Raw genomic sequence first — 27,449 nt, 5'->3', positions numbered from 1 at the left:
CATGGACATCTTCCACTAGCCCAGGTTGTCCAAGGCCCTGTCCAACCTGGACTTGCACACTTCCAGGGAGGGGGCATCCACAACCTCCTTTGGGCAATCTGTTCCAGTAGCCTTTAACATGGTGGTCTCAGTTTGATGGTTGGACTTGGTGATCTTAGGGGTCCTTTCCAAACCAAACAATTCTATGATTCTATCCAGCTCTGACAATAGAAGGGCATAGATCTGTTGGGGAGGGTCCAGAGGAGGCCAGAGCTAAAGAGCTCTGCAAGAGCTAAAGGGTGGGGGGCAAGAAGACAGAGCTTGGCTTTTGTCAGTGGTGCCCAGGGACAGGGCAAGAGACACAAACTGGAACCCAGGAGGTTCCATCTGAAGAGGAGGAGAAACTTGTTTGGTGTGAGGGTGCTGGAGGCCTGGAGCAGGCTGCCCAGAGAGGTTGTGGAGTCTCCTTGTGTGGAGAGCTCCCAAAGCCAGCTGGGCATTGTGCTGCTGGGCAAGCTGCTGTGGGTGCCCTGCTGCAGCAGGGGGCTTGGGTTTTTTTCTTGCAGCCCTCACAATGCTGGGAGGGATTCTGTGAGAAACCAAACCAGCACATTACTGGGAAGTATCAAACACCTGATTAGATTAGATCCATTTTCCTTGGGTTTGTTTTTTTTGTGTGTGGATGGTCTTCATTTGATGTCCATTAAGTCATCTGAGCTCACAAGTAGTGAACCTCAGAACTAAAGCAACAGGTTTTGGCCACTCTGCACCTTTGCTTCCAGGAATTAAACCCTGCCACAATAGAGGAGGAAGTATGTTAAATGTGTCTTTGCTCTCTACAACTCCCTGAAAAGAGGCTGGAGTCAGGTGGGGGGTTGGTGTCTTCTCCTTAGTATCAGGTGACAGAACAAGAGGAAGTGGCCTGAAATTGTGCCAGGGAAGGTTTAGTTTGGACATGAGGAACAATTTCTTTCCTGCAGGAGTGATCAGGCACTGGAACAGGCTGCCCAGGGAGGTGGTGGAGTCATCACCCCTGGGCATGTTCAGAAGAAGTGTAGACATGGCACATGAGGGCAAGGTTTAATAGCCATGGTGGTGTTAGTTTGGCTCCAATGACCTTAGAGATCTTTTCCAAGCCAAACAGCAGTTTCAAGCTGCACCAGGGGAGGTTTAGGCTGGAGGTGAGGAGAAAGTTCTTCCCAGGAAGAGTAATTGGCCATTGGAATGTGCTGCCCAGGGAGGTGGTGGAGTCTGGAGCCTGGATGAGGCACTTGGTGCTGTGGTTGAGTTGATCAGGCGGTGTTGGGTGAGAGGTTGGACTCGATGATCTCAAAGGTCTTTTCCAACCTGGTTAATTCTGTATTCTGTGTTCATCCTCCCTGGAGGTGTCCAAGAAAGGCTTGGATGTGGCCCTTGGAGCCATGGTTTAGTTGTCAGGAGGCGTTAGGGATTAGGTGATAGGTTGGAGTTGATGCTCTGTGAGGTCTTTCCCAACCTGGTTGCCTCTGTGCTGCCATGCTCTGCAGCGTGGAGCTGTTTCAGCCTGTCTGCCCGGGCCTCACGTAGGGCTCAACAGCCAAACGATCTTAACGAGGGGCGAAGTGACAGAGGAGATGGATGCCTCCCCCTTGAGTCATCCTCCAATGAAGACACATGGCTGAGCAGTGGGATGACAAACTGTGTGTGCCAAGTGACAAATCATTTAATTAAAATTTACAGGCAGTTAAATACTGTTTGACCCAAAGGGAGGCAGTTAGCATGAATCAATCTGGGGGGAGGGTGCTGCGGGGCGGGGGGAGTTCAGCCAATCCACAGCTCACAGCTCCTGTACCTGGACACCCTCCACCTCTCTGATGTGTGGAGAGCCCTTCAGCTGGGTCTGCTTTGGCAAGGAGATCTCAATCAGGTTGAGAAGTGGCAACAATTTTGCTGGGGGGAGCGTTGGGAGGCTCGGGAGGGTTCATGAATTGTTAATGTCGCGTCAAGGGCCGAGGAGGAAAAAAAACCTCTCGTGTCTGAAGAGCTCACAGCTCAGATTTGGAGGAGTGATGGGCTCTTGGGTTGCCTACACAGGCTGGTGGAAATTGCAATCATCTTTCAGGGCAAGGCTTGGCAGGTTTTATTAGAGGGAAGTGAGGGTGGCCATTGCCTTTACTAACTAAGGCAGTAAATGTACAATCGCCGGCGTAACGCGCTCCGTATTTATGCTGCCGAGCAGCTAATGTGCTGCTAGCTCCATAAAACCTGATGTTAGAGGGATTTCACGTGCCAGCAAGCTGTAGATCTTCTTTATGGATATGACTTACCCTGTGTCCTTCTACTTAAGCCAAAAACACAAGCTTGTTCAGAAAGAACGTGATCATACGAGGAGGAGCAGAGGGCTGGAGCACCTCTCCTGTGAGGACAGGCTGAGGGAGTTGGGGTTGTGCAGTCTGGAGAGGAGAAGGCTCCAAAGAGACCTAATTGTGGCCTTCCAGTCTCTGAAGGGGGCTACAAGAAAGCTGGGGAGGGAATACTGGTGAGCTTCTTGGATATTGGCCACCTGGGCACAAGCTGGCTCAGCTTAGTGGCTCTTCTGCTTCAGTGTTGACCCTTTCCTCTGCCCAGGTCTTTCAGATGCCAGGGGATGAGGGGCCTACAGGAAAGCTGGGGAGGGACTTTTGAGGGTGTCAGGGAGGGATAGGACTGGGGGGGATGGAACAAAACTAGAAATGGGGAGATTCAGATGGGATGTGAGGAAGAAGCTGTTCCCCATGAGGGTGGTGAGAGCCTGGCCCAGGTTGCCCAGGGAGGTGGTGGAAGCCTCCTGCCTGGAGGTGTTTGCAGCCAGGCTGGATGTGGCTGTGAGCAACCTGCTGGAGTGTGAGGTGTCCCTGCCCATGGCAGGGGGGTTGGAATCCTTGAGGTCCTTCCAACCATGACAATTCTATGATAGCATCAGAATAGTTTCAGTTGGAAGACCTGTAAGATCATTGAGTCCAAACTTCAAACTGAGATCACCACAGGCATTAAACCATGTCCCAAAGTGCCATGTTCATATGTTTCTTAGAATGGGTTGGCTTGGAAGGGATCTTAAAGATCATTCAGTTCCAACTCCCTGTCATGGGCAGGGACACCTTCCACTAGCCCATGTCCAACCTGGACATGAACACTTGCAAGGAGGAGGCATCCACAGCCTCCCTTGGGCAATCTGTTCCAGTGTCTCACTGCTCTTGCTATAAAGAGTTTCTTCCTAATATACAATGTAAGATTCATAGAATGTTTTGGGCTGGAAGGGACCTCAAAGGTCATTTAGTTCCAACCCCCTCAGCCATGGGCTAGGACACCTTCCACTGGACTGGCCTTGAACACCTAGTAACAAGATGAAGCAATCTTGGCACAAAGCAAAGCAAACTCAAGAGCTAACATCAGTCTAGTTGGTTGTAATCCACAGAATCCTCTAGAAAGGCTTGGAAGAGACCTAAAAGATCATCTGGTTCCAAGCCCCCTGCCACAGGCAGGGATGCCTCTCAGCTAGACTGGGCCTCAAGGTGTCATCCAACCTGGCTTTGAACACCTCCAGGGAGGGGACATCCACAACTTCTTCAGGCAGCCTATTCCAGAGACTCGAGGCAGCTCTATACTTAAATCCTCTGGAATTAGTCCACAGTTCCACTTTGCTCTTTATTTCATCCCTCACTTGATTCTAGTAAGAGTGCTATTGATGATTAATTGATTGGCTGTTAGTGTGGCTCGGCAGCAGACTGCCTTGGATTATGGTTTGTTTAATAGACCTGTAAACCAAGAGTTACCTACACCCCACTCAGAAACACAACCAAGAGAGACCCCAAAATCACACAGGCAAAAAGCTTGGAAATGACCTCCAAGATCATGGAGTCCAATCATTCACCCAGCACTGCCAGCTCACCACTGAACCCTGTCCAACCCTTAACCAAGAACTGCCAACTCACCACTGAACCCTGTCCAAGCCTCAACCCAGCACTGCCAACTCACCACTGAACCCTGTCCAGCCCTTAACCCAGCACTGCCAACTCACCACTAAACCCTGTCCAACCCTTAACCCAGCACTGCCAACTCACCACTAAACCCTGTCCAACCCTTAACCAAGAACTGCTAAATCACCACTGAACCCTGTCCAAGCCTCAACCCAGCACTGCCAACTCACCACTAAACCCTGTCCAACCCTTAACCAAGAACTGCTAAATCACCACTGAACCCTGTCCAAGCCTCAACCCAGCACTGCCAACTCACCACTGAACCCTGTCCAACCCTTAACCCAGCACTGCTAACTCACCACTAAACCCTGTCCAACCCTTAACCCAGCACTGCTAACTCACCACTAAACCCTGTCCAACCCTTAACCCAGCACTGCTAACTCACCACTGAACCCTGTCCATCCCTTAACCCAGCACTGCCAACTCACCACTGAACCCTGTCCAGCCTTTAACCCAGCACTGCCAACTCACCACTGAACCCTGTCCATCCCTTAACCCAGCACTGCCAACTCACCACTGAACCCTGTCCAGCCTTTAACCCAGCACTGCCAACTCACCACTAAACCCTGTCCAACCCTTAACCCAGCACTGCCAACTCACCACTAAACCCTGTCCAGCCTTTAACCCAGCACTGCCAGCTCACCACTAAACCCTGTCCAGCCCTCAACCCAGCACTGCCAAGTCCAGCACTGAACTCTGTCCTGAAGAAATGATGAAGAACAACCCAAACAGCTAAATAAAACCCCCACATCTTTAGCAACCCTCTGACAGCCACCCCAGTGGAAGGTGTGTTTAAAGCTTGTGAGCTCCTCCAGCAGAGCAGATCCCAAAGGAAAAGGCAAGCAATCATCCACTAACCTGCTTAACTCAACAGCCTTTGTCAAGCCCAGGAAATTGATGTTGAAGCTGTCCAGAAACCATAATGTTCAGGGTGAAAAATGAGCACTCACAATGCTGTATGGGCTTTGCCTCCACAACACCTTCCTGATCTATGGGAGCTCTCAAAGGTTGCCACCAAATGCATGGATTCCAGCTGCTGCTGAAGTCCAGAGCTTATTTACAACGTCATGCTTCCTTCAGAGGAGAATGGTTCTGACAGCCAATCATTTAAAATGGGGGAAGAATGCTCCCCAAAAGGTCACAAGTACAAAGATCTTTCCACATTAACTCTTCATCAATTCCATTCCTTCAAAAGTTAGGAGGAGCAGCCCAAGTCTTCAAAGCTCTTGGGTGGGAAGGGACCTTGAAGCTCATCTAGCTTCAAGCCTCTGCCGTGGGCAGGGACACCTTCCACCAGCCCAGGCTGCTCACAGCCTCATCCAGCCTGGCCTTCAACATCCACAGGGAGGTGTCAAGAGGCATGGCTACTGAAAGGTTCTGCTTGCCTCATGTCCTTAAATAATGATGTGATGGTCCCTCTGCTTCTCCAGCTTTAGGCTGGTAAGCAGCTGGGCAATCCTACCAAGCTCTGCAGCTGCAGAGGTGAAGAAAAAGGCTCCAGGGTCTCAGAAAGGGAGTCATGAAATCATAGAATGGTTTGGGTTGGAAGAGACCTTAGAGATCATCTAGTTCAAAGATCCTTAAATATCATCTACTTCCAACCCTCTGCCATGGGCAGGGACACCTTCCACCAGCCCAGGCTGCTCACAGCCTCATCCAACCTGGCCTTGAACACCTCCAGAGAGGGAGCATCAACAACCTCCCTGGGCAACCTATTCCAGTATCTCAGCACCCTCACTGGAAAGAAGAACACTTCAGCACAAGCCCCAGCCTTCAAGTACCAAAGTCAGTCACAAATAATTGTCAGGCATGCAGATGAAGGCAAAAAAATCATCACTCCAATGGAAGTAATTAGCTCTCAAGTCAGATTTTTCTGTCAGGTTAAGATGTTTTTTTCCTTCCCCTTCTCAAATGTGACACTTCCAGAGGAGGAGAGCTTGGGTAGAGCAGCAGTGTGTTGTAGGCTGCCACAATTGTGTGCAGAAGCACCCAAAACGCAGCTGCCACGGTGGTTGCCTTCACAACAACCTGGCTCTCTTCAGCACCTGGCTTCAGACCTCCACAGCTCTAACACTTCTGAACCAGGCAAGTTTATCAAATTCAGAATCAATCATAGAATCAGAGCATCGACCAGGTTGGAAAAGGCCTCAGAGATCACCAAGTCCAGCCTATGACCTAAAACCCAACACCTCCTGACAACTAAACCATGGCTCCAAGTGCCTCATCCAAGCCTTCTTTGAACACCTCCAGGGAACCTATTTAATTAGACAGAGAATCTACTTAATTAGGGATGTGGAAGGGCTGGAGTGGGTTAAAGAAGGACAATGAAGCTGGTGAAGGGGCTGGAGAATGGTCTGGAGAGGAGTAGATGAGGGGGCTGGGGTTGTTCAGCCCTTGCTGAAGCAGGGCAGCCACAGCAGCTTGCCCAGCAGCACAATGCCCAGCTGGCATTGGAAGCTCTCCACACAAGGAGACTCCACAACCTCTCTGGGAAGCCTGCTCCAGACCTCCAGCACCCTCACACCAAGCAAGTTTCTCCCTGTCTTCAGATGGAACCTCCTAGGTTCCAGTTTGTGCTCATTGCCCCTTGCCCTGTCCCTGGGCACCACTGAGAAGACTCTGTCTCTGGAACCCCTCCAGGGACAGTGAAAGGAGGTTGGAGTGAGGTGGAGGTAGTCTCTTCTCCCAAGCAACAACTGATACAACAAAAGGAAATGGCCTCAGTTTGCCCCAGGGGAGGTTTAGGTTGGACAATTTCTTCCCCTTATGGGTTGTCAAGTCCTGGTCCAAACTGCCACAGCAGTGATGCAGGGGTCTCAAAACCATGTAGTAATGGTGCTGAGGCACATGGTTTAGTGGTGACCTGACAGTGCTGGGTTGGAAGAGGATGCTTAGGGGAGACCTTCTTGCTGTGCACAACTCCCTGAAGGGAGGTTGTAGCCAGGTGGGGGTTGGGCTCTTGTCCCAGGCACCCAGCACCAGAACAAGAGGACACAGTCTCAAGCTGTGCCAGGGGAGGTTTAGGCTGGAGGTGAGGAAGAAATTCTTCCCAGCAAGAGAGATTGGCCATTGGAATGTGCTGCCCAGGGAGGTGGTGGAGTCCCCATCCCTGGAGGTGTTCAAGACAGGCTTGGATGTGGCACTTGGAGCCATGGTTGAGTTGTCAGGAGGTGTTAGGTATTAGGTCATAGGTTGGATTTGATGATCTCTGAGGTCTTTTCCCACCTGGTTAATTCTCTGATTCTATTCCATGCTTCTATTCTGATGGTTGGATTTGATGATCATAAAGATCCCTTCCAAGCCAAAGGATGCTGTGATTCTAAGAATCTCCTTTGACTTTCATTAGAACTTGGAGTTGGAATTGTCACCATTCCATGGGCTGTTTTTAGTAAACAAGCCTTGCTTTGCTAATGACATCCCAGCTGGTGTTTCTAGCTCATTAATATCTCGTGGCAGATCTCAGAGCGCTGGAGCAGTGTTGCATTTGCATTTGTTCAGCTCATCTCCTATCTGCTCCACTGAGACAGAGTCAATTCTTTCCAGTGAGGGTGGTGAGACACTGGAACAGGTTGCCCAGGGAAGTGGTGGATGCCCCCTCCCTGGGGGTGTTCATGGCCAGGTGGGATGAGCAACCTGATCTAGTTGAAGGTGTTGGATTGGCCATTGGGATGTGCTGCCCAGGGAGGTGGTGGAGTCACCATCACTGGAGGTGTTTAGCAAGAGCCTGGATAAGGCACTCAGAGCTGGACACAATGCTCCAGCTGTGGCTTCCTTGGGCAGAGCAGAGGGGGAGAATAGGCTCCTTTGAGCTGCTGGCCACACTCTTCTTCATCTCCTCCAGGAGACCATCCACCTTCATGGCCACAAGGGAACATTGCTGGCTCATGGTGAACTTGTTGTCCACCAGCACCCCTAGTTCCTTCTTGGACACAGTCTCAAGCTGTGCCAGGGGAGGTTTAGGTTGGGTGTTAGGAAGAAATTCTTCCCAGCAAGAGAGATTGGCCATTGGGATGTGCTGCCCAGGGAGGTGGTGGAGTCCCCATCCCTGGAGGTGTTTAGGAAGAGCCTGGCTGAGGCACTTGGTGCCATGGTTGAGTTGATTAGATGGTGTTGGGTGAGAGGTTGGACTTGATGATCTTGAAGGTCTTTTCCAACCTGGTTAATTCTATTCTATTCTATTCTATTCTATTCTATTCTATTCTATTCTATTCTATTCTATTCTATTCTATTCTATTCTATTCTATTCCATTCCATTCCATTCCATTCCATTCCATTCCATTCCATTCCATCCCATTCCAATTAGATGAACCTTAAGGTCCCTTCCAACCCACAGCCTTCATGGATTCTATGAACCATCATCCAATGGTACTGAACAAAGTGAGACCAGGCATGAGTTTGTGCCTGGAGAACCAGGGCAGTTAGACCCAAAGCTCATCCAGTGATGACCTTCTCCTGGGAAGGAGCAAATTCCCTACCTATTTAGAGGTGGAACTGTGGAGAAAGCTTCCCCTGGCTGCTCCTAGAGGAAGAGCAGTAACTGCTTGTAAGAGGGACCTTAAGATATTTATGAGGGAAATCAGAAGGCAGGAGGCAGCGGCAGAGCTGGGTTTGATAAGCCAAGAGGCATATGCTAATTATAGGCTGACAGCTGTGCTCCTTCTTCTAGGAGAATTAAAGATCTGTTTAAAGCCTTCTGAGCAGTTTGCATGCACGGGGCATGTCCTCAAGCCAGCAGAGATAATCGAGAGACGGTTCCATGGCGAGGGAAACGGAGCTGCGGCGTGGGGAGATGCCTCCAGGAGCGGCAGGCTGAGATGACAGATCTTTGTCTCTGCCCTGAGCCACCCTCCCTCCCTTCCTCTGGGAACTCTGGTATCTCTGGTTCAGGACAGAAACTGACTCAGGCTGGAGAGCTGGATGGAGGGGGAAACTCGTGGAGTTCACCCAGGGCAAGAGTAGGCTCCTGCACTTAGAAACATAGAGTCTGCCAGGTTAGCTATGGTCATAATTGAACCAGGTGGGAAGTGAAACACAAAGGGAACCAAACATCACATCAAGGGAAATTCATAGAATAGAACCAACCAGGTGGGAAAAGACCTCAGACATCCTCAAGTCCAATCTATTACCTAATACCTAACACCTCCTGACCATGGCTCCAAGTGCCACATCCAAGCCCCTCTTGAACACCTCCAGGGATGGGGACTCCACCACCTCCCTGGGCAGCACATCCCAAGGGCCAATTTCTCCTCCTGGGAAGAACTTTCTCCTCACTTCTAGCCTAAACCTCCCCTGGCACAGCTTGAGACTCTGCCCTCTTGTTCTGGTGCTGTTTGCCTGGGAGAAGAGCCCAACCCCCAGCTGGCTACAACCTCCCTTCAGGGAATTGTACACAGCAAGAAGGTCTCCCCTGAGCCTCCTCTTCTCCAGGCTAAACACCCCCAACTCCCTCAGCCTCTCCTCATAAGGCTTGTGAGGGCTTGGGAATTAAGAACCCCTTGCACCAATACAGGTGAGGGGGGTGACCTGCTGGCAAGCAGCTGTGGTGTGCTGGTGGGCAACAAGTTCCCCAAGAACCAGCAGTGGGGACCAATAGTCTCCTGGGAGCATAGAGAATACTGTGAGAAGCACATCAAGGGAGGTTCTCCTGCCCCTCTGCTCTGCCCTAGAGAGATGACATCTGGAGTGCTGGGCTCAGTTCTGGGATCCCAAATTCAAGAGAGACAGGGACCTACTAGACAGAGTCCAGTGATGCCTCTGAAGATGCTGAGGGGCCTGGAGCAGCTCTGTGAGGAGGAAAGGCTGAGAGCCCTGGGGCTGTTGAGCCTGCAGAGGAGCAGCCCCAGAGGGGAGCTGAGCAATGCTCAGCAAGAGCTGAAGGAGCTGTGGGGGGCAAGAGGATGAGGCCAGACTCTGCTCAGTGGTGTCCAGTGGCAGGACAAGGATCAACAAGGACAAACTGGAAGCCAGGAGGTTCCATCTGAAAAGGAGGACAAAATTCTTTGCTGTGAGCTGGAGGCCTGGAGCAGGCTGCCCAGAGAGGTTGTGGAGTCTCCTTGTGTGGAGAGCTTCCAAAGCCAGCTGGGCATTGTGCTGCTGGGCAAGCTGCTGTGGCTGCCCTGCTTTAGCAGGGGGGTTGGACTGGATGAAGTCCAGAGGCCCCTTCCAACCCTCAGCACGCTGAGATTCTGGGCTGATGGTTTAAATGTGATTTGGTTTTACAGCTCCACCCAAAGCACATCTCCACCTTGAAGAGGAGCTTTGGCTGGGCACCACTTTTCTCCTCAGTTTCTGATTTATTTGCTTGGAGAACCATGTCAAGGCAGCAGCACTGTCACTGCCACTGGTTACCTCCAAACCAGGCTTTCCTGGCTGAGTGTTTCTTCCAACCACCATCCCTCACCTTACCTCAACCAGGTCAGTGCAGGAATATGGATGAAGAAGATCAGTGCCTGTCTGGTGCCCACTGCAGAGCCTCCCTCTCCCCCCCTTACAGCCTGAGTAACAACACCAGGCAGAGCTTACAATGAGAGTGAGCAATAACTACAGGGACTTTTAGGAACCACTGGGTGATGATTGCCTGGAAATGGGGAATTTTCTCTTGGCAGCCTTATGCTGGGTCATAAAAGGGGAGTCTGGAAACACATCACAGCCAGGTAATGAAGTTCTAATGGGTTGCTGCTCGCTGGGAACACAGAAGCCACAGCCAGTGCTCACAGTCAAATGCATTCAGAGGAGATGGGTTGGGTTCCACAACATGTTTTAACCATTTGAGGTGTTGGCAGCACTACAGGTGAGGGGTTGGTCTGTGGGAAATGGAATGGAATGGAGTGGAATGGAATGGAATGGAATGGAGTGGAGTGGAGTGGAGTGTGGAGTGGAGTGGAGTGGAGTGGAGTGGAGTGGAGTGGAGTGGAGTGGAGTGGAGTGGAGTAGAATAGAATAGAATAGAATAGAATAGAATAGAATAGAGTAGAATAGAATAGAATAGAATAGAATAGAATAGAATAGAATAGAATAGAATAGAATAGAATAGAATAGAATAGAATTAACCAGGTTGGAAGAGACCTTTGCAATCATCCAGTCCAACCTCTCACCCAACACCACCTGATCAACTCAACCATGGCACCAAGTGCCTCAGCCAGGCTCTTCTTAAGCACCTCCAGTGATGGTGACTCCACCACCTCCCTGGGCAGCACATCCCAATGGCCAATCTCTCTTGCTGGGAAGAACCTCTTCCTAACACCCAGCCTAAACCTCCCCTGGCACAGCTTGAGACTGTGTCCAAGAAGGAACTAGGGGTGCTGATGGACAACAAGCTCACCATGAGCCAGCAATGTGCCCTTGTGGCCATGATGGTTGATGATCTCCTGGAGGACATGAAGGAGATTGTGGCCAGCAGCTCAAAGGAGCCTGTTCTCCCCCTCTGCTCTGCCCTAGGGAAGCCACAGCTGGAGCATTGTGTCCAGCTCTGAGCTCCCCAGGTCAAGAGAGACAGAGAACTACTGGAGAGAGTCCAGGGGTGGCTACAAAGATGCTGAAGGGCCTGGAGCAGCTCTGTGGGGAGGAAAGGCTGAGAGCCCTGGGGCTGTTGAGCCTGCAGAAGAGCAGCCCCAGAGGGGAGCTGAGCAATGCTCAGCAAGAAGCAAGGGTTGGAGGCAAGAAGACAGAGCTTGGCTTTTGTCAGTGGTGCCCAGTGACAGAACAAGGAGCAAGGGGCATAAACTGAACCTGGGATGTTCCATCTGAACAGAAAGTGCCTCCCCCCAGCATGCTCTTACCAGTGGCAGCAGCCCCAGGCTGCAGAAATCCACCTTGAGCTCTGGACAGTGCTTGCCCTGAGCCAGGGCTGAGCTCAGCAGCCACAGTTCTGAGAGGCAGCCTGGGCCAGGCTCTCACCACCCTCAGTGGCAATCATTTCCTCCTCTCCCGTCTGGATCTTCCTCTCTGAGTTCACGCCATCCCCCCTTGTCCTGTCACAACAGGCCCTGCTCAAAACTCTGTCCCCAGCTTTCTGATCAGCTTCTTGCAGCATTGAAAGGCCACCAGAAGGTCTCCCAGACTCTTCTCCAGGCTGAACAACCCCAACTCTCTCAGCCTAACCTCCCAGCAGAAGGCTTCCAGCTCTCCCAGCACTGCTGTGGCTGCCTCTGGCCCCACTCCAACAGGTCCATGTCTCTTCTGTGTTGAGGACTCCAGAGCTGGACACATCACCCCTCGTGTGCCTTTACATCAAGTAAAAGCATTTTGCATTCCCAGTGCTCCCTGGGGACACTGGCCTGGGCAGTTCTGTAAGTTTCTCACTCATTAAAAGGCATTTCAGTGATTCATGCCAGTAGCATAGGAACATCAGCCTGGAGAGGACCTTCCAAGCCACCACGTGCAACTCTCAGCTACCACAGATGCCATCCAATCACCTTTTAGTGTTGCTCAGAATCACAGAATGGTTTGGGGGGGTTGGAAGGGACCTCAAAGATCACCTAGTCCCAAGCCCCCTGCCATGGGCAGGGACACCTCCCCACTAGATCAGGTTGATAAAGGTTCCACCCCACCTGGCCTTGAACACCGTCCAGGGAGGGGGCATCCACTGCCTGCCTGGGCAGCCTGGTCTGGTATCTCTCTTAAATTACCAGCACTTCCCAAGTGTTGTTAGGATGGTCAAATCTCTGTTTAATCAGAGCCTCCATCTGGCAGGCACTTCAGAAGGACCTCCTTGCTCAGATTTATCTCCTTCCCTTCACCAGTGAGCGTCCCCAGCAGTAAATCCCTCGCTGCCGGCAGCATGACTGCATTTGCATAAGGCTAAGCAAGTTGGTGTCTCCCCTGAGTCACTTTGACACAGAGCTGTAAGGTTTTGTTCTGCCAAGGCCAAGCTTCCTACAAACCTCCCTGCTCTCCCAGGGTTCTGCTCCTGACCAACTTCTCCTTTGGTGGAAAGGACTCATTTAAGGGGTTTGTCCAGAGATGTGGCTGAGGGCCCATCCCTGGAGACATTCAAGATCATAGAATTGTTTAGGGTTGGAAGGGATCTCAAGGATCAGCCAGCTCCAGCCCCCCTGCCATGGCCAGGGACACCTCACACTACAGCAGGTTGCTCACAGCCACATCCAGCCTGGCTGTAAACATCTCCAGGCAGGAGGCTTCCACCACCTCCCTGGGCAACCTGTGCCAGGCTCTCACCACCCTCATGAGGAAGAACATCTTCCTGACATCCAATCTCAATCTATCCATTTCTAGTTTTGTTCCAACCCCCAGCCCTATCACTCCCTGACACTCTAAAAGTCCCTCACCTGCCCCATTTCCCCCTTTTTTCCCCTCAAACCCACAGCACCTGGGCTCTGTTGCAGTCTCCTCCCACCCCAGGTGTGGCCACTTAGCCTTCCCCACCCACTCCCCTATTTAATCCGTGCCAGGGGAGGCTGAAGCCCTAAGCTGAGCCCATTTGGGCTGAGGATCCTCCTCTCATCTCAGGTCAGTGCCCCTGGAGCACACTGGGTGATGGTGGTGGTGACAACAAAGGCCGGGGGGCCTGGTGGCCCCCCGGCTGTTAGGGCCAACATTGATTACTGCTTTGATATCCTGCTTTAATGTTATCCACTGGTGTTGGCTGGGGCTGCTTAGTGGGGCAACCTGTGCCAGTGTCTCACCACCCTCCTGGGGAACAACTTCTTCCTAAGAGTCAATCTCCCCATTTCTAGTTCTGCTCCATCCCTCCCAGTCCTATCCCTCCCTGACACCCTTAAAAGTCCTTCCCATGCTTTCTTGGAGCCCCCTGCAGAGCCTGGAAGGCCACAATTAGGTCTCCTGGGAGCCTCCTCCTCTCCAGCCTGAACAGCCCCAACTCCCTCAGTCTGTGCTCACAGCAGAGCAGCTCCAGCCCTCTGCTCCTCCTTGCAGCCCTTCTCTGGAAGAGTTTGTGTTCCTCACAGTCAATCTCCCCATTTCTAGTTTTGCTCCATCCCTCCCAGTCCTATCACTCCCTGACATCCTCAAAAGTCTCTCCCCAGCTTTCAGACTCAATGTGCCCCTAGGCAATCTGATCAGACTGGAGGTGTCCCTCCTGACTGTGAGGTTGGTTGGACAAGACCAAGCTGTGGCAGGGGAAGTTTAGGCTGAGGTGAGATTCTTTGAATCAGTAAGGTTGGGAAAGACCTCAAAGATTAAGAATTTAGAATAAACCAGGTTGGAAGAGACCTTCAAGATCATCGTGTCCAACCCATCAACCAATCCAACACCACCTAAACAACTAACCCATGGCACCAAGCACCCCAGCAAGTCTCCTCCTGAACACCTCCAATGACGGTGACTCCACCACCTCCCAGGCACCCGAGACTGTGAGGAGAAAGTTCTCCCCAGCAAGAGAGATTGGCCCTGGGGATGTGCTGCCCTGGGAGGTGGTGGAGTCCCCATCCCTGGAGGTGTTCAAAAAAGGCTTGGATGTGGCTCTTGGAGCCATGGTTTGGTTGTCAGGAGGTGTTGGGTGACAGGTTGTGCTTGATGATCTCTGAGGTCTTTTCCAGCCTTATTGGTTCTACGATTCCAAGATGACCTCTGAGGGTCCCTTGCAACCCCCTGCAGCCTGTGTGGCTGTTGCAGCCCCCTCTCCCAGCAGGTCACCTCCCCTCTCCCAAGCCATTGCTTTCTAATTCAGTCCTTTGCAGGCTGTCGCCCCGCTCCTCCAGAGCCATAAATCCTCAGCTGACCTCAAGTGTAACAATATTTAGAGATGCTATCAGCAGGACTCAGCTGAGCCTTCACACTCCCATTATCTTACAATCTTCTGGAAGGCAAAAAAAACCCACCCCAACACAAAGCCTTTTTTGACAGCCCAGCCTTTTTCATCTGCTTTGGTTTATTTTTGACTTGCTGCTTTGACCTTGAGTGAGTTTATTCCTTCCTCCTCTGTATACATTACCAGGAGCCAGCAGTGTGCCCTTGTGGCCAAGAAGGCCAATGGTTGCCTTGGGGGGCATGAAGGAGAGTGGTCAAGAGAGGTTCTTTTCCCTCTGTACATAGGCTGCAGCTGGAGTCCTGGGGCCAGTTCTGGGCTCCTCAGCTCAAGAGAGACAGAGAACTACTGCAGGGAGTCCAGGGGAAGCTCCAAAGATGCTGAGGGGCCTGGAGCAGCAATGTGAGGAGGAAAGGCTGAGAGCCCTGGGGCTGTTGAGCCTGCAGAAGAGCAGCCCCAGAGGGGAGCTGAGTAATGCTCAGCAAGAGCTAAAGGACCTGTTTGAGGGCAAGGGGATGGGGCCAGACTCTTCTCAGTGGTGTCCAGTGATGGGACAGGGAGCAAGGGGCATGTACTAGCACCTAGAAAGAGACAAATTCTACGGTGTGAGGGTGCTGGAGGCCTGGAGCAGGCTGCCCAGAGGGGTTGTGGATTCCCCTTGTGTGGAGAGCTTCCAAAGGCAGCTGGGCATTGTGCTGCTGGGCAAGCTGCTGTGGCTGCCCTGCTTTAGCAAGGGGGGGTTGGCCTGGCTGATCTCCAGAGGTCCCTTCCAGCCCCCAGCGTGCTGGGACTCAGGGCTGTTTTGCACATGGCACAAAGAGCTATTTATAGATCATTAACCTGAATACCGTTAATGAAGTGCTTATTAACATCTCCCTGCATAATCCATTTACCAGAATTAGTCTTGCCTTGCCAGACAACCTAAAGAGGTCCATGCTTTTGTCTACAAGGCATCAGCCTTTAAAGCTTATAATTATTTCTGGTTAATGCAGCCCTTGGTGTTAGGAAATGCTGCTCTGCACGTTCCAGCAGCGTACACTTCCTAATCTCTTGTATTAATTAGAGATAGTGATACAATAACACTTGGTTCTTTTCTCCTCCACAACCAGGAGAGGTGTCTGAGCATAATCCTATCTCTGCTAGGAGCCTGCTTCAATATTTTCCCAACTCCTGGCTGTGTTAAAACACTGGGATTATGCACGTTAATCACCAAACAAAACAAAAGGGAGAGCTTGAGGCAACTGCCTGTGGACTCCAGGAGCAGGCACAGAGGGATCTTGGCTGCTGGGTGCTGCTCTGAAGATTCACACAACTGATTGCAGCTTCCAGATTTTAAGGCACTTTATGTGTTGTCATGGAAGCACAGCCTCGTTTGGGTTGGAACCTAGCAGGTTCATCCAGTCCAACCCCACTGCACTCAGCAGGGACATCTGCAACAAGAGCAGGTTGGTCAGAGCCCCAGGTAGCCGGACCTGGGATGCCCCAGGGATGGGGCAGTTACCACCTTGGACTCTTCTCAGTAGTGCCTGGTTAATTCTGTGTTCTGTGAGCAGGGACACAGCCTCTGCTGCCTTCTCTGAGCATGGGATCTGCCAGTTAACCTACTGACACCTGGAAGGTGCTGTGGTTGTCTCTCCATCCCCACACTGAGCTCCTCTGCTCACACTTGGAATGGGAGGAGAGGGAAAAAGGTCTCTTGACAACAAGTTTCTTGAGAACTGGCTCAGCACTGTACCCCAGCAATGTGCCCTCAGGGCCAAGAGGGCAAATGGTCTCCTGGAGAGCAGCTCTGTGAGGAGGAAAGGCTGAGAGCCCTGTGCCTGTTGAGCCTGCAGAAGAGCAGCACCACAGGGGAGCTGAGCAATGCTCAGCAAGAGATAAAGGAGCTGTGGGGGGCAAGAGGCTGGGGCCAGACTCTGCTCAGTGGTGCCCAGGGACAGGACAAGGGGCAAAGGGCACAGACTGGAACCCAGGAGGTTCCACCTGAAGAGGAGGAGAAACTTTTGTTGTGAGGGTGCTGGAGACCTGGAGCAGGCTGCCCAGAGAGGCTGTGGAGTCTCCTTGTGTGGAGAGCTTCCAAAGCCAGCTGGGCACTGTGCTGCTGGGCAAGCTGCTGTGGGTGCCCTGCTTGATCTCCAGAGGTTCTTTCTAAGCCCTGCCACGGTTGGGGATATGGAGCTTCTTTGCCAGGCTGCCCATGGCTGCCCAAATGATGGTCTCCTCATTTGCTTCACATTTGCTTTCTTGTACTTCTACCTCTCTTTTCACGCCCTCAGTGTGATATTTGTTTAACAATGGGAGACAGCCTTTGTATTAAAGTGAGTAAATACAATTTACTGAAAGAGACTGAAAATAAACACGAATGTTCTTGGCTGGAGAAAATTGTCTGACTCTGGCTTCTAAAGTCAGGCAGAAAATTAGTTGCTTTCAAGAACTAAATACATTCACCTCTCATTGCCTTCAGTGGAGATCTTGGTGCTCAGCAGCTTAAAAACAGATAAATTATTCAGATGTTTAAGCACAAAGCACTTGTCTGATGTTAAGTACTCACATTTTTAAATGCTGGCCTTTAATAATGATTTATTGTCTTTAAAACATGAATCAGTACTCACTGCTGGAGCAGGAGGACTTGCCTGCTGCTGCAGCATGTGCAGAATGTTTATGCTATCCTAGTAGTTGTCTCTTGGGCCACTCACTGCAAGAAGGACATTGAGATCAGAGAATTATAGAGTCAGCCAGGTTGGAAAAGACCTCAGAGATCAGCAAGTCCAACCTGTGACCTAATCCCTAACACCTCCTGACAACTAAACCATGGCACCAAGTGCCTCAGCCAGGCTCTTCCTAAACACCTCCAGGGCTGGGGACTCCACCACCTCCCTGGGCAGCACATCCCAATGGCCAATCTCTCTTGCTGGGAGGAACTTTCTCCTCACCTCCAGCCTGAACCTCCCCTGGCACAGCTTGAGATTCTGTCCTCTTGTTCTGGTGCTGCTTGCCTGGGAGAAGAGACCAACCCCCACCTGGCTACAACCTCCCTTCAGGGAGTTGGAGAGAGCAAGAAGGTCTCCCCTGAGCCTCCTCTTCTCCAGGCTAAGCAACCCCAGCTCCCTCAGCCTCTCCTCACAGGGCTGTGCTCCAGACCCTTCCCCAGCTTTGTTGCCCTTCTCTGGATGCCCTCCAGCATCTCAATGTCCTTCTTAAATTGAGTGGCCCAGAACTGGACACAGGACTCAAGGTGTGGCCTAAGCAGTGCTGAGCACAGGGTAGAACGACCTCCCTGCTGGCCACACTGTTCCTGATGCAGGCCAGGATGCCACTGGCCTTCTTGGCCCCCTGGGCACACTGCTGGCTCCTGTTCAGCTGCTGTCAACCAGCATCTCTAGCTCCCTTTCTGCCTGGCTGCCCTGTGCCCAGCCTGTAGCACTGCCTGGGGTCGCTGTGGCCACAGTCACTTAATCCTTGTATCTCTTCTTTCCTCTTTCCCTGTCTCTTTGCAGCTCCCAGCACGGCCCAGTACGGCATCACCGGCGACGCCGAGATCCTCTTCTCTTGCTGGTACCTGGTGTTGACGCTGTCCTCCCTCACCAGCATATTCTACCTGAAGAACATCATTCTGCACTAAGTGTACAGACCCATAACAAAACAAAACACACACACACACACACAAAAAAAAAAGGCTTTTAAAGGAATTGTCTGCAAGTGCTGCTGCTGCTGCTGCCTGGCTCCAATCTGGTAGAGTTGTGTTGAAAGCAGCCTGGGATCTCATCCCCCCGCGGTGCCCTGGGGATGGTGGCCTTCTGTAGAGTCGCTCCCTCCTGTAAATACTTCCATCCGCCTCCTCTGTTTGGTTTTGGTGGTGGTTGTTGTTGCTTTGGGTTTGGTTTTTCCTCCTTTCTACCATTTTTTCTTAATTCCTAATTAACTGCATTACCTTCTGAAGCACTACACGTTTGTCCTTCTGCTTCCTGTTCATTTGGCTTTTCCTTTCTCTCTTCTCTTTTTTTTTGCCTTTTCCTTTCTCTCTTCTCTTTTTTTTTGCCTTTTCCTTTCTCTCTTCTTTTTTTTTCTGCCTTTTCCTTTCTCTCTTCTTTTTTTTTCTGCCTTTTCCTTTTTCTCTTTTTTTTTTTTTTTGCCTTTTCCTTTTTCTTTCTATTTTTGTTTTTTGCATTTTCCCTTTCTCTTTTTTTGCCTTTGTTTTTTTTGGCCTTTCTCTGTGTTTTTGTTGCCCTTCCTTTTTCTTTCTCTCTCTCTCTGGTTTTTTGTTGCCTTTCCCTTTTCCTTTCTCTCTCTCTGGTTTTTTGTTGCCTTTCCCTTTTCCTTTCTCTCTCTCTGGTTTTTTGTTGCCTTTCCCTTTTCTTTTCTCTCTCTCTGGTTTTTTGTTGCCTTTCCTTTTTCCTTTCTCTCTCCCTGGTCTTTTGTTGCCTTTCCCTTTTCCTTTCTCTCTCCCTGGTTTTTTGTTGCCTTTCCCTTTTCCTTTCTCTCTCCCTGGTTTTTTGTTGCCTTTTCCTTTTCCTTTCTCTCTCTCTCTGGTTTTTTGTTGCCTTTTCCTTTCTCTCTCTCTCTGTTTTTTTGCTGCCTTTCCCTTTTCTTTCTTTCTCTCTCTCTCTCTGTTTTTTTGCTCCCTTTCTCTCTCTCTTTTTTTGTTTCTCAAAGGTGTGAAAGCTCTGCAATGCCTTTTTTTTAGGTTTTTTGGCTCGCTGGGGGTTAGTTTGTTTGTTTGGTTGGGGTTGGGGTTTGGTTTTTTTCCGAGGCTATTAATTGTGATTTCACGTTTGTAACCGCCCGGTTCTCAAAGCGTTCACTCGTGGTCTGCTGAGGTCTGCAGACCATAGTTTACAACAACAACAACAACAAACCACAACAAAAACAAAGCAAAATTATTGCAGTAAAAAAAAACCCCAACAACACCAAAATCTGCTTCTTTAAGGCTGCAATACAAAGCTTCAGTTCCCTTCTTTGATGCTTTCTCCACATTTACACAGAATCGTTTTTCTTTTTCTCTTTCTTTTTTTGATATGGAAAGAAAAGAAATACTACTCAAATAATATTGCCTTCAAAGTACTTCTGCAGAATATTGACACATATCTAGATCTTCTAGCATGAGATTCAGGTTTCAAGAACGAGCCTTGTATTATAACTGCGTTGTGCAGTACCTGCTTTCTGTTTTCTCTCCTCTCTCCTGCCAATTCAGCATGGGTGTGCCTTCATACAACACTTCTTCCCTCTCCCCTTCCACCCAATCTGGAATGTCTTTTGGGAAACACTTCTTCCCTCTCCCTCCCTCCCTCCAATCTGGAATGTTTTGGGGAAACACTGCTCCCCTCTCCCTCCCTCCCTCCAATCTGGATTGTCTTGAGAAACACTTCCCTCTCCCGCCCTCCCCCCAGACTGGAATGCCCTTTGGGAAACACATCTTCCCCCTTCCTTCCTACCTCCCTCCTTCCCTCCTCCCAGTCTGGAATGTCTTTTGAGAAACACTTCTCCCTCCCTCCAATCTGGAATGTCTTTTGAGAAGCACTTCCCTCTCCCTCCCTCCCCCCAGTCCAGAATGTCCTTTGGGAAATACTTCTTCCCTCTCCCTCTCTCCTTCCCTCCCCTCAATCTGGAATGTCCTTTGGGAAACACTTCTTCCCTCTCCCTCCCTCCCCCCAATCCAGAATGTCCTTTGGGAAATACTTCTTCCCTCTCCCTCCCTCCTTCCCTCCCCTCAATCTGGAATGTCCTTTGGGAAACACTTCTTCCCTCTCCCTCCCTCCCCCCAGTCTGGAATGTCTTTTGAGAAACAATTCTTCCCCCTTCCTTCCTTCCTCCCTCCCCCCAGTCTGGAATGTCCTCTGGGAAACACTTCTTCCCTCTCCCTTCCTCCCCCCAATCTGGAATGTCCTTTGGGAAATGCTAAAGCATCCTTTGGAGCACAAAAATAAGAATCTCAAGTGGAGGACAAAGGTGCTAGTGGCTAAAAGGAGATCTCCTCACCCATCCCCAGGAGGTCAGCAAACTGCTTCAGGTTTCTTAGGCAGGCATTTCAGGGTGGCTCCGACCCCTTGTGTTTGCCATCTGCCACCCACTGACCAGTAGCTTATCTCTATGTAAAAAAGGAAACAACCAAAACTTATTTTCCCCACTACAAAACCAATTCTTTTGAGACCTCTTTTGAATGTAGGACCCTTTTTTCCCCCCCCCCCCTCCATCATCCCAACTCTCCAAGCTCCCAGCTGGCTGTAAATGTGAGAGGCTGAATAAGTCCCTTTTGTATTCCTTGGCAAAAAAAAAACCTCTGTGAATTGGTATTTTTTTCCTTGCACTTGATTTTTTTGTACTGGTTTGGCTAATTTAGCAATGATAAAGGATGCTTTTAACTCTTAGATATCTGAAAGAAAAATAATACATGAAGTATCAAGCAGAATTTTATATATATACAGACCTATATATATAAAATACATATAAATATATCTATATTAAAGCGAGGTTGCTCCAACAACTGAAGTGCATGTTGCCATCCATGATAGAACCACCTCTGCAGGCAGGGCTTCAGCATAGATCTGCTATCACTGTAGAGATCTCTTTCCCCTTGCCCCCCAGCAGTGAAGTCCTCACACAGAATCACCTGGTTGGCAAAGACCTTAAGATCACCGAGCCCAGCCGTAGCCTAACATCTCCCTGTAGACCATTTCCTACACTGCAGTCTGTCATGAAAACACTCAGAGAAGGATCAAGGTTCCAAATAGCATAAACTCCACTAGTTTCTGTTTTTTAAACAGCCCTGGACAGGACTAACACAAAATGCTGCTCACAGGTTGCAGCTGAGGTTAAAATGCTGCCTCTGTAGGCAGGACTACGGCCAACAGCGAGCACAAGGTCTCCTGGCGGCCCCCAGGAGATAATGGCTTGCTTCCAAACCAGCTATTGGTGACAGGACTAGCAAACCCACCACTGATCTTACCATCCTTGTGCTTTGTAGATGAGCTCCAGCAAGTGACACAAGTCCTGTGCTACAACATTTTGTCTCCTGGTGCTAGGCTCTGGTAGCGAGTGATAGCCGGATGAGCACCACGTGTGCTCAGCAGGCTCCAAACCTCAGTTCAGAGAGACACCCCAGCCTTTGAAAAGGCAGCTTCTGAGCCCTGCTGGCCCAAATCTATCCTGTAGCCAGAACATGCAGTGAATCTGGTTTAGTGGTGAAGGGTAGAAGGAGAAGCAGGTTAGCTCCAAGTGGTGAAGGGTAGAAAGGGCAACAGGTTGGCTCCAAAATATGGTGAAAGGGTAGAAAGAGCAACAGGTTGGCTCCCAGTGGTGAAGGGTAGAAAGAGCAACAGGTTGGCTCCAAGTGGTGAAGGGTAGAAAGAGCAACAGGTTGGTTCCAAGTGGTGAAGGGTAGAAAGGGCAACAGGTTGGCTCCCAGTGGTGAAAGGGTAGAAAGGGCAACAGGTTGGCTCCCAGTGGTGAAGCATAGAAAGGGCAACAGGTTGGCTCCCAGTGGTGAAGGGTAGAAAGGGCAACAGGTTGGCTCCAAGTGGTGAAGGGTAGAAGGAGCAGCAGGTTGGCTCCAAAATATGGCATTAGCGTGTCCCTGGGTGACTCTGTGTGTGTTCAGTGATGGATTGTACCATTCTTATCTTCTCATTTACAACCTATTTACAGTTGTGGCTTCTTTTTCTGATAAATAAATAATTATAAAAACCAAACAAACCAATCCTCAACTTTGAATCAGAAGATCACAGGGTCAGAGGATGCTAGGGGTTGGAAGGGACCTCTGGAGATCTTCGAGTCCAAGCCCCCTGCCAGAACAGGACCATAGAATCCAGCACAGGTCACACAGGATCACATTCAGACAGGGCTGGAAAGGCTCCAGAGAAGGAGACTCCACAACCTCTCTGGGCAGCCTGCTCCAGGGCTTCACAGTGAAGAAGTTCTTCCTCATGTTGAGGTGGAACCTCCTGTGCTGGAGTTTATATCCATTGCCCCTTGGCCCATCCTACCTAGGGTGCAACTGAGCAGAGCGTCAGTTTACAAAACCAGACAAAGACCCCAGCTACAACACAAAAGATACAGAACAGGTAAAAAGTGGCACCTGGCAAATCTGAGATACACACACTTAGCACTTCAAAGCTCAGAGGAACTCCAGGCAGTTAAAGGCTCAATCAGTCCTTCAGACACCTCCCTTTTAACCTGCCGTGAAGGGTTAGTTGGAGGCTGGTTTGCTTTCTGCTTCTCGTAGTGACAGCCAGATAGCTTTGTGATCTGGTTACAAAGCCCCAGCCAAAACACAGGAAGAGTGTAGCCCCAGGTGTGCTTTTCTAATGATGAGAAAAAAACCCACAGCACATGTGTCAGGAGGGAATAACCTGACACAGCTAACTCCTTAAGGAAACAGGATGAACCCAACCCAGCGCAACCCAACTCATAGAAGTGTTTTGGTTGGAAAAACTTCAAGCTCTCATACTCCACACACTCCTGCTCTTCTGCTCTCTCTTGTATTGCAGCTTTAAAGTGCTATTCTTTCAGCATCCATTCTCCAGAAACAGTGGTGTTGCAGGAAAGGATGGGGGCAGGCTGGTGTTTGGAGGCAGGCTGGTTTTGGGGGGAAGGGGTTCAAAAAGGATGTGCAAAGCCCAACACATCTGCCTGCTCTCCCGTGAAAATGAGAGGTGTTTCTATGCTGTGGCTGGATCCAATGATCTCTTTTCGCTGATGTGTTTGATTTTGGTGATTCCTGACAGCTGGGATCTTGATATTTCCAGCAACAGGATAGAATGGGAAAAGCAGCTTTATTAAATAAGAAGAGAGGGGAGAAAAGGAAAAGAAAGAGAAAGAGAAAAGAAAAAGAAATAAAAAGAAAGGAAACAAAAAGAAAGGGAAAAGAAAAAAAAAAGAAAGAGAAAGAAAGGGAAATGAAAGAAAGGAAAGAAAGAAAAAGAAAGGGGAAAGAAAAAAAAAGGAAAGAAAAAAAGAAAGATAAAAGAAAAAAGGAAAGAAAGAAAAAGAATGGGAAAAGAAACAAGGAAAGAAAGCAAAAGAAAGGGAAAAAGAGGAAAGAAAGCAAAAGAAGGAAAAAAAGGAAAGAAAGCAAAAGAAGGGGGAAAAAATGAAAGAAAGCAAAAGAAAGGGAAAAAGAGGAAAGAAAGCAAAAGAAGGAAAAAAAGGAAAGAAAGCAAAAGAAGGGGGAAAAAATGAAAGAAAGCAAAAGAAAGGGAAAAAGAGGAAAGAAAGCAAAAGAAGGAAAAAAAGGAAAGAAAGCAAAAGAAGGGGGAAAAAAAATGAAAGAAAGCAAAAGAAAGGGAAAAAGAGGAAAGAAAGCAAAAGAAGGAAAAAAAGGAAAGAAAGCAAAAGAAGGGGGAAAAAATGAAAGAAAGCAAAAGAAAGGGAAAAAGAGGAAAGAAAGCAAAAGAAGGAAAAAAAGGAAAGAAAGCAAAAGAAGGGGGAAAAAAAATGAAAGAAAGCAAAAGAAAGGGAAAAAGAGGAAAGAAAGCAAAAGAAGGAAAAAAAGGAAAGAAAGCAAAAGAAAGGGAAAGGGGAAAAGGAAAGAAAGCAAAAGAAAGGGAAAAAGAGGAAAGAAAGCAAAAGAAGGAAAAAAAGGAAAGAAAGCAAAAGAAAGGGAAAGGGGAAAGGAAAGAAAGCAAAAGAAAGGGAAAGGGGAAAGGAAAAAGAAAGAAAGCAAAAGAAAGGGAGAAGGAAAACTGAAAGAAAAAAAACTATAAAGAAAAAGCAAGAGAAAAGAAAGAAAAAGAGAGAGAAAGAAAGGTAAATGAAATATTGATTGTTTGGCTTCATCCTGGGTGGAGCCACTGGAAGACATGCAGGAGCTTGGCTCCCACCTCTGAATTTCCACTTCCATTTGGGTGGATGTAATTATTGCCAAGTCCAAAACAGAAAAGCAAGCAGCCCCACAAGCATTTCCAGGTCCTGGGGGTGTTTCCTTAGCTGAGATAGGTCTTTAATAGCTGTCAGCCCTGCGTGCTCCGCAGTGGATGTGTGTGTGGGGTGTGTGAGTGCTGGGGGGCAGCCCTCGGTGTCCCCCCGGTGTCAGCGGGGTCAGCCTCCTGCTTGCTGAGGCCTTGCCCACTCAGTCCCCCCAATCCTGCCATGAAGCAGAGCCACGTTTAACTTCCTGCACCAATTAATCCAGCAGATGTATCCCACCTAGCCCAGCAGCCTTAATTTGTGCAGGATGGGAGCTGAGGGCAGTGGGGATCAAATAAAAAGCCAACTTGGTCAAGCTGTTCCGTGAGATCTATGAACTGGTAATTGTACAGATTGGGGCTTGCTGGGGGGGTCCTTCAAGTCTTACCACCCATTGACCACCACCACCCGTAATTTGTGGGGTGTCTTTGCTGTAGGCAACTGTCTGGCAAGCGTGTTCTGTGCTCCTTCACAGGGTTTCCTCTATCCCATTCATCTCTGTCGGGTAAACATCATCCTCTTCATTCCCCACTTCCCCAACATGAAAAATAAATGGCTTAGCTCCAATAACTGAGCATTGATACCAAGACTGTTGTCCACTTTAGAAACCCCAAAGCCTGTGCCACCCTAAGTTGGTGGATGACAAGTTATCCAGGGGACACCAATGTGCCCTGGGGGCCAATGGCATCCTGAGGGGCATTAAGAAGAGTGTGTCCAGCAGAGCCAGGGAGGTTCTCCTCCCCCTCTGCTCTGCCCTGCTGAGACCTCATCTTGAGTCCTGTGTTCAGTTCTGGGCTCCCCCGCTCAGGAGGGACAGGGATCTGCTGGAGAGGGTCCAGGGGAGGCTACCAGGATGGTTAGGGGACTGCAGCACTGCCTGGGGAGGAGAGGCTGAGGGGCCTGGGGCTCTGTAGTCTGGAGAAGAGAAGACTGAGAGGGGATTTAATCAATGTCTATCAATAGCTGAGGGCTGGGGGTCAGGAGGGAGGGGACAGGCTCTGCTCACTTGCTCCCTGGGATAGGACAAGGAGCAATGGATGGAAGCTGCAGCACAGGAGGCTCCACCTCAGCACAAGGAGGAACTTCTTTCCTGTGAGGGTCCCAGAGCCCTGGAGCAGGCTGCCCAGAGAGGTTGTGGAGTCTCCTTCTGTGGAGCCTTTCCAGCCCCATCTGGATGTGTTCTGTGTGAGCTGAGCTGGATTGTATGCTCCTGCTCTGGCAGGGGGGCTGGACTGGATGATCTCTTTGGGTCCCTTCCAACCCCTGACATCCTGTGAGCCTGTTAAGTTCCTACCTAGTGCAACAACTCAGGGCTGCAGCTCCCCTTAGCACCAGCGATGGGGCACAGGAGACAGCGATGCTCTCATGCCCCAGTTGCTGATGGTGGTGTGACCCCAAACACTACATGAAAGCATCTCTCACAGCTTCTTGAGTGAAAACAAAACAAAAGAGAAACTGCTGTTGCTCAAGGGTTTCTAACCTGGCAGGAAATTTCACCTATATCTCTCAGTAGATATTGTTTCATTTATCATATTTTAAAGGAGAAACGTGAGGTTTAAGCTACAGGAGGGGTGAAAAAGCATCAGCAGTACAAAGCTGCTTCTTCATTATTATTATTGTTGCTATCATTATTATTATCATCATTATAATTATCATTATCATTATTATAATCCTTATCTTTTGATAGTTTTAATTAGTATTATTAATTATTATTAGTAGTATTGATTAGTATTGCCCCTTTTAAGAGCTAGGATTTTAGACACAGAAATGGACAACAAGATGCCTGCCAAAAGGTTTAATCCACATAACTGTGCCCTAAAGGATGTCCACACCAAACTCTGCATTTACCTGGATGAACAATGTATGCCTTAAGAGCTCAATATGCATTTACTTCCAAGGCTGGGTCAGAGCCATGCCCAGCCTGGAGGTAAATCAGCCCTAAGTTCCCAGCCTGCCCGTGGGAAGGTTTAGTTTCCTGGGGGAACAAAACAGAAAGAAGAAGAAAAAGGGTTTCTGTTAAAAGCATCTTAAACCATCATTGAGTCAAAGAACCATAGAACCAGAGAGTCATAGAATCATAGAGTCATGGAATCATAGAACCAGAGAGTCATAGAGTCACGGAACCATGGAGTCATAGATTCATGGAGTCATAGAATCCTAGAGTCATAGAATCATGGAGTCATAGAATCATGGAGTCATGGAACCATAGAGTCATGGAATCATAGAGTCATAGAGCCATAGAGTCATAGAGTCACAGAACTATAGAGCCATAGAGTCACAGAACCATAGAGTCATAGAACCATAGAGCCATAGAGTCATGGAATCATAGAGTCATGGAACCATAGAGTCATAGAGCCATAGAGTCATAGAACCATAGAGTCATAGAACCAGAGAATCATGGAACCATAGAGTCATGGAACCATAGAGTCATGGAACCATAGAGTCATGGAACCATAGAGTCATAGAGCCATAGAGTCATAGAGCCATAGAGTCATAGAACCATAGAGCCATGGAATCATGGAGCCATAGAGTCATGGAACCATAGAGTCATAGAACCATAGAGTCATGGAACCATAGAGTCATGGAACCATAGAGTCATGGAACCATAGAGACATAGAGCCATAGAGTCATAGAACCATAGAGACATAGAGCCATAGAGTCATGGAACCATAGAGTCATAGAACCATAGAGTCATGGAACCACAGAGTCATAGAACCACAGAGTCATAGAGCCATAGAGTCATAGAACCATAGAGTCATGGAACCATAGAGACATAGAACCATAGAGACATAGAGCCATAGAGTCATGGAACCACAGATTCATAGAATCATAGAGCCATGAAACCATAG

At 49.4% G+C, this 27,449-nt stretch overlaps 1 protein-coding gene across 1 annotated transcript in view; it reads left to right on the top strand.

Annotated features, from left to right (window-relative positions):
• Positions 1-27,449, top strand: part of NEGR1 (neuronal growth regulator 1) — a 318,703-nt gene that overhangs the window by 271,555 nt on the left and 19,699 nt on the right. Inside the window, exon 7 of the mRNA XM_068164495.1 lies at positions 18,198-27,449. This exon is cut by the window's right edge and continues 19,699 nt beyond it. Within this exon, the coding sequence (XP_068020596.1) occupies positions 18,198-18,322 (125 nt within the window). The 3' untranslated portion in view covers positions 18,323-27,449. The remainder of the gene's footprint in view (positions 1-18,197) is intronic.

Source organism: Melanerpes formicivorus, unplaced genomic scaffold (genome assembly GCF_026170545.1).
Source record: "Melanerpes formicivorus ecotype bairdi unplaced genomic scaffold, bMelFor1.0.p_v2 SCAF_81, whole genome shotgun sequence".
Classification (NCBI taxonomy): Eukaryota; Metazoa; Chordata; class Aves; order Piciformes; family Picidae; genus Melanerpes; species Melanerpes formicivorus.
The sequence above is the reverse complement of the archived record's forward strand: the minus strand, read 5'-3'. Positions and strand labels throughout refer to the sequence as shown.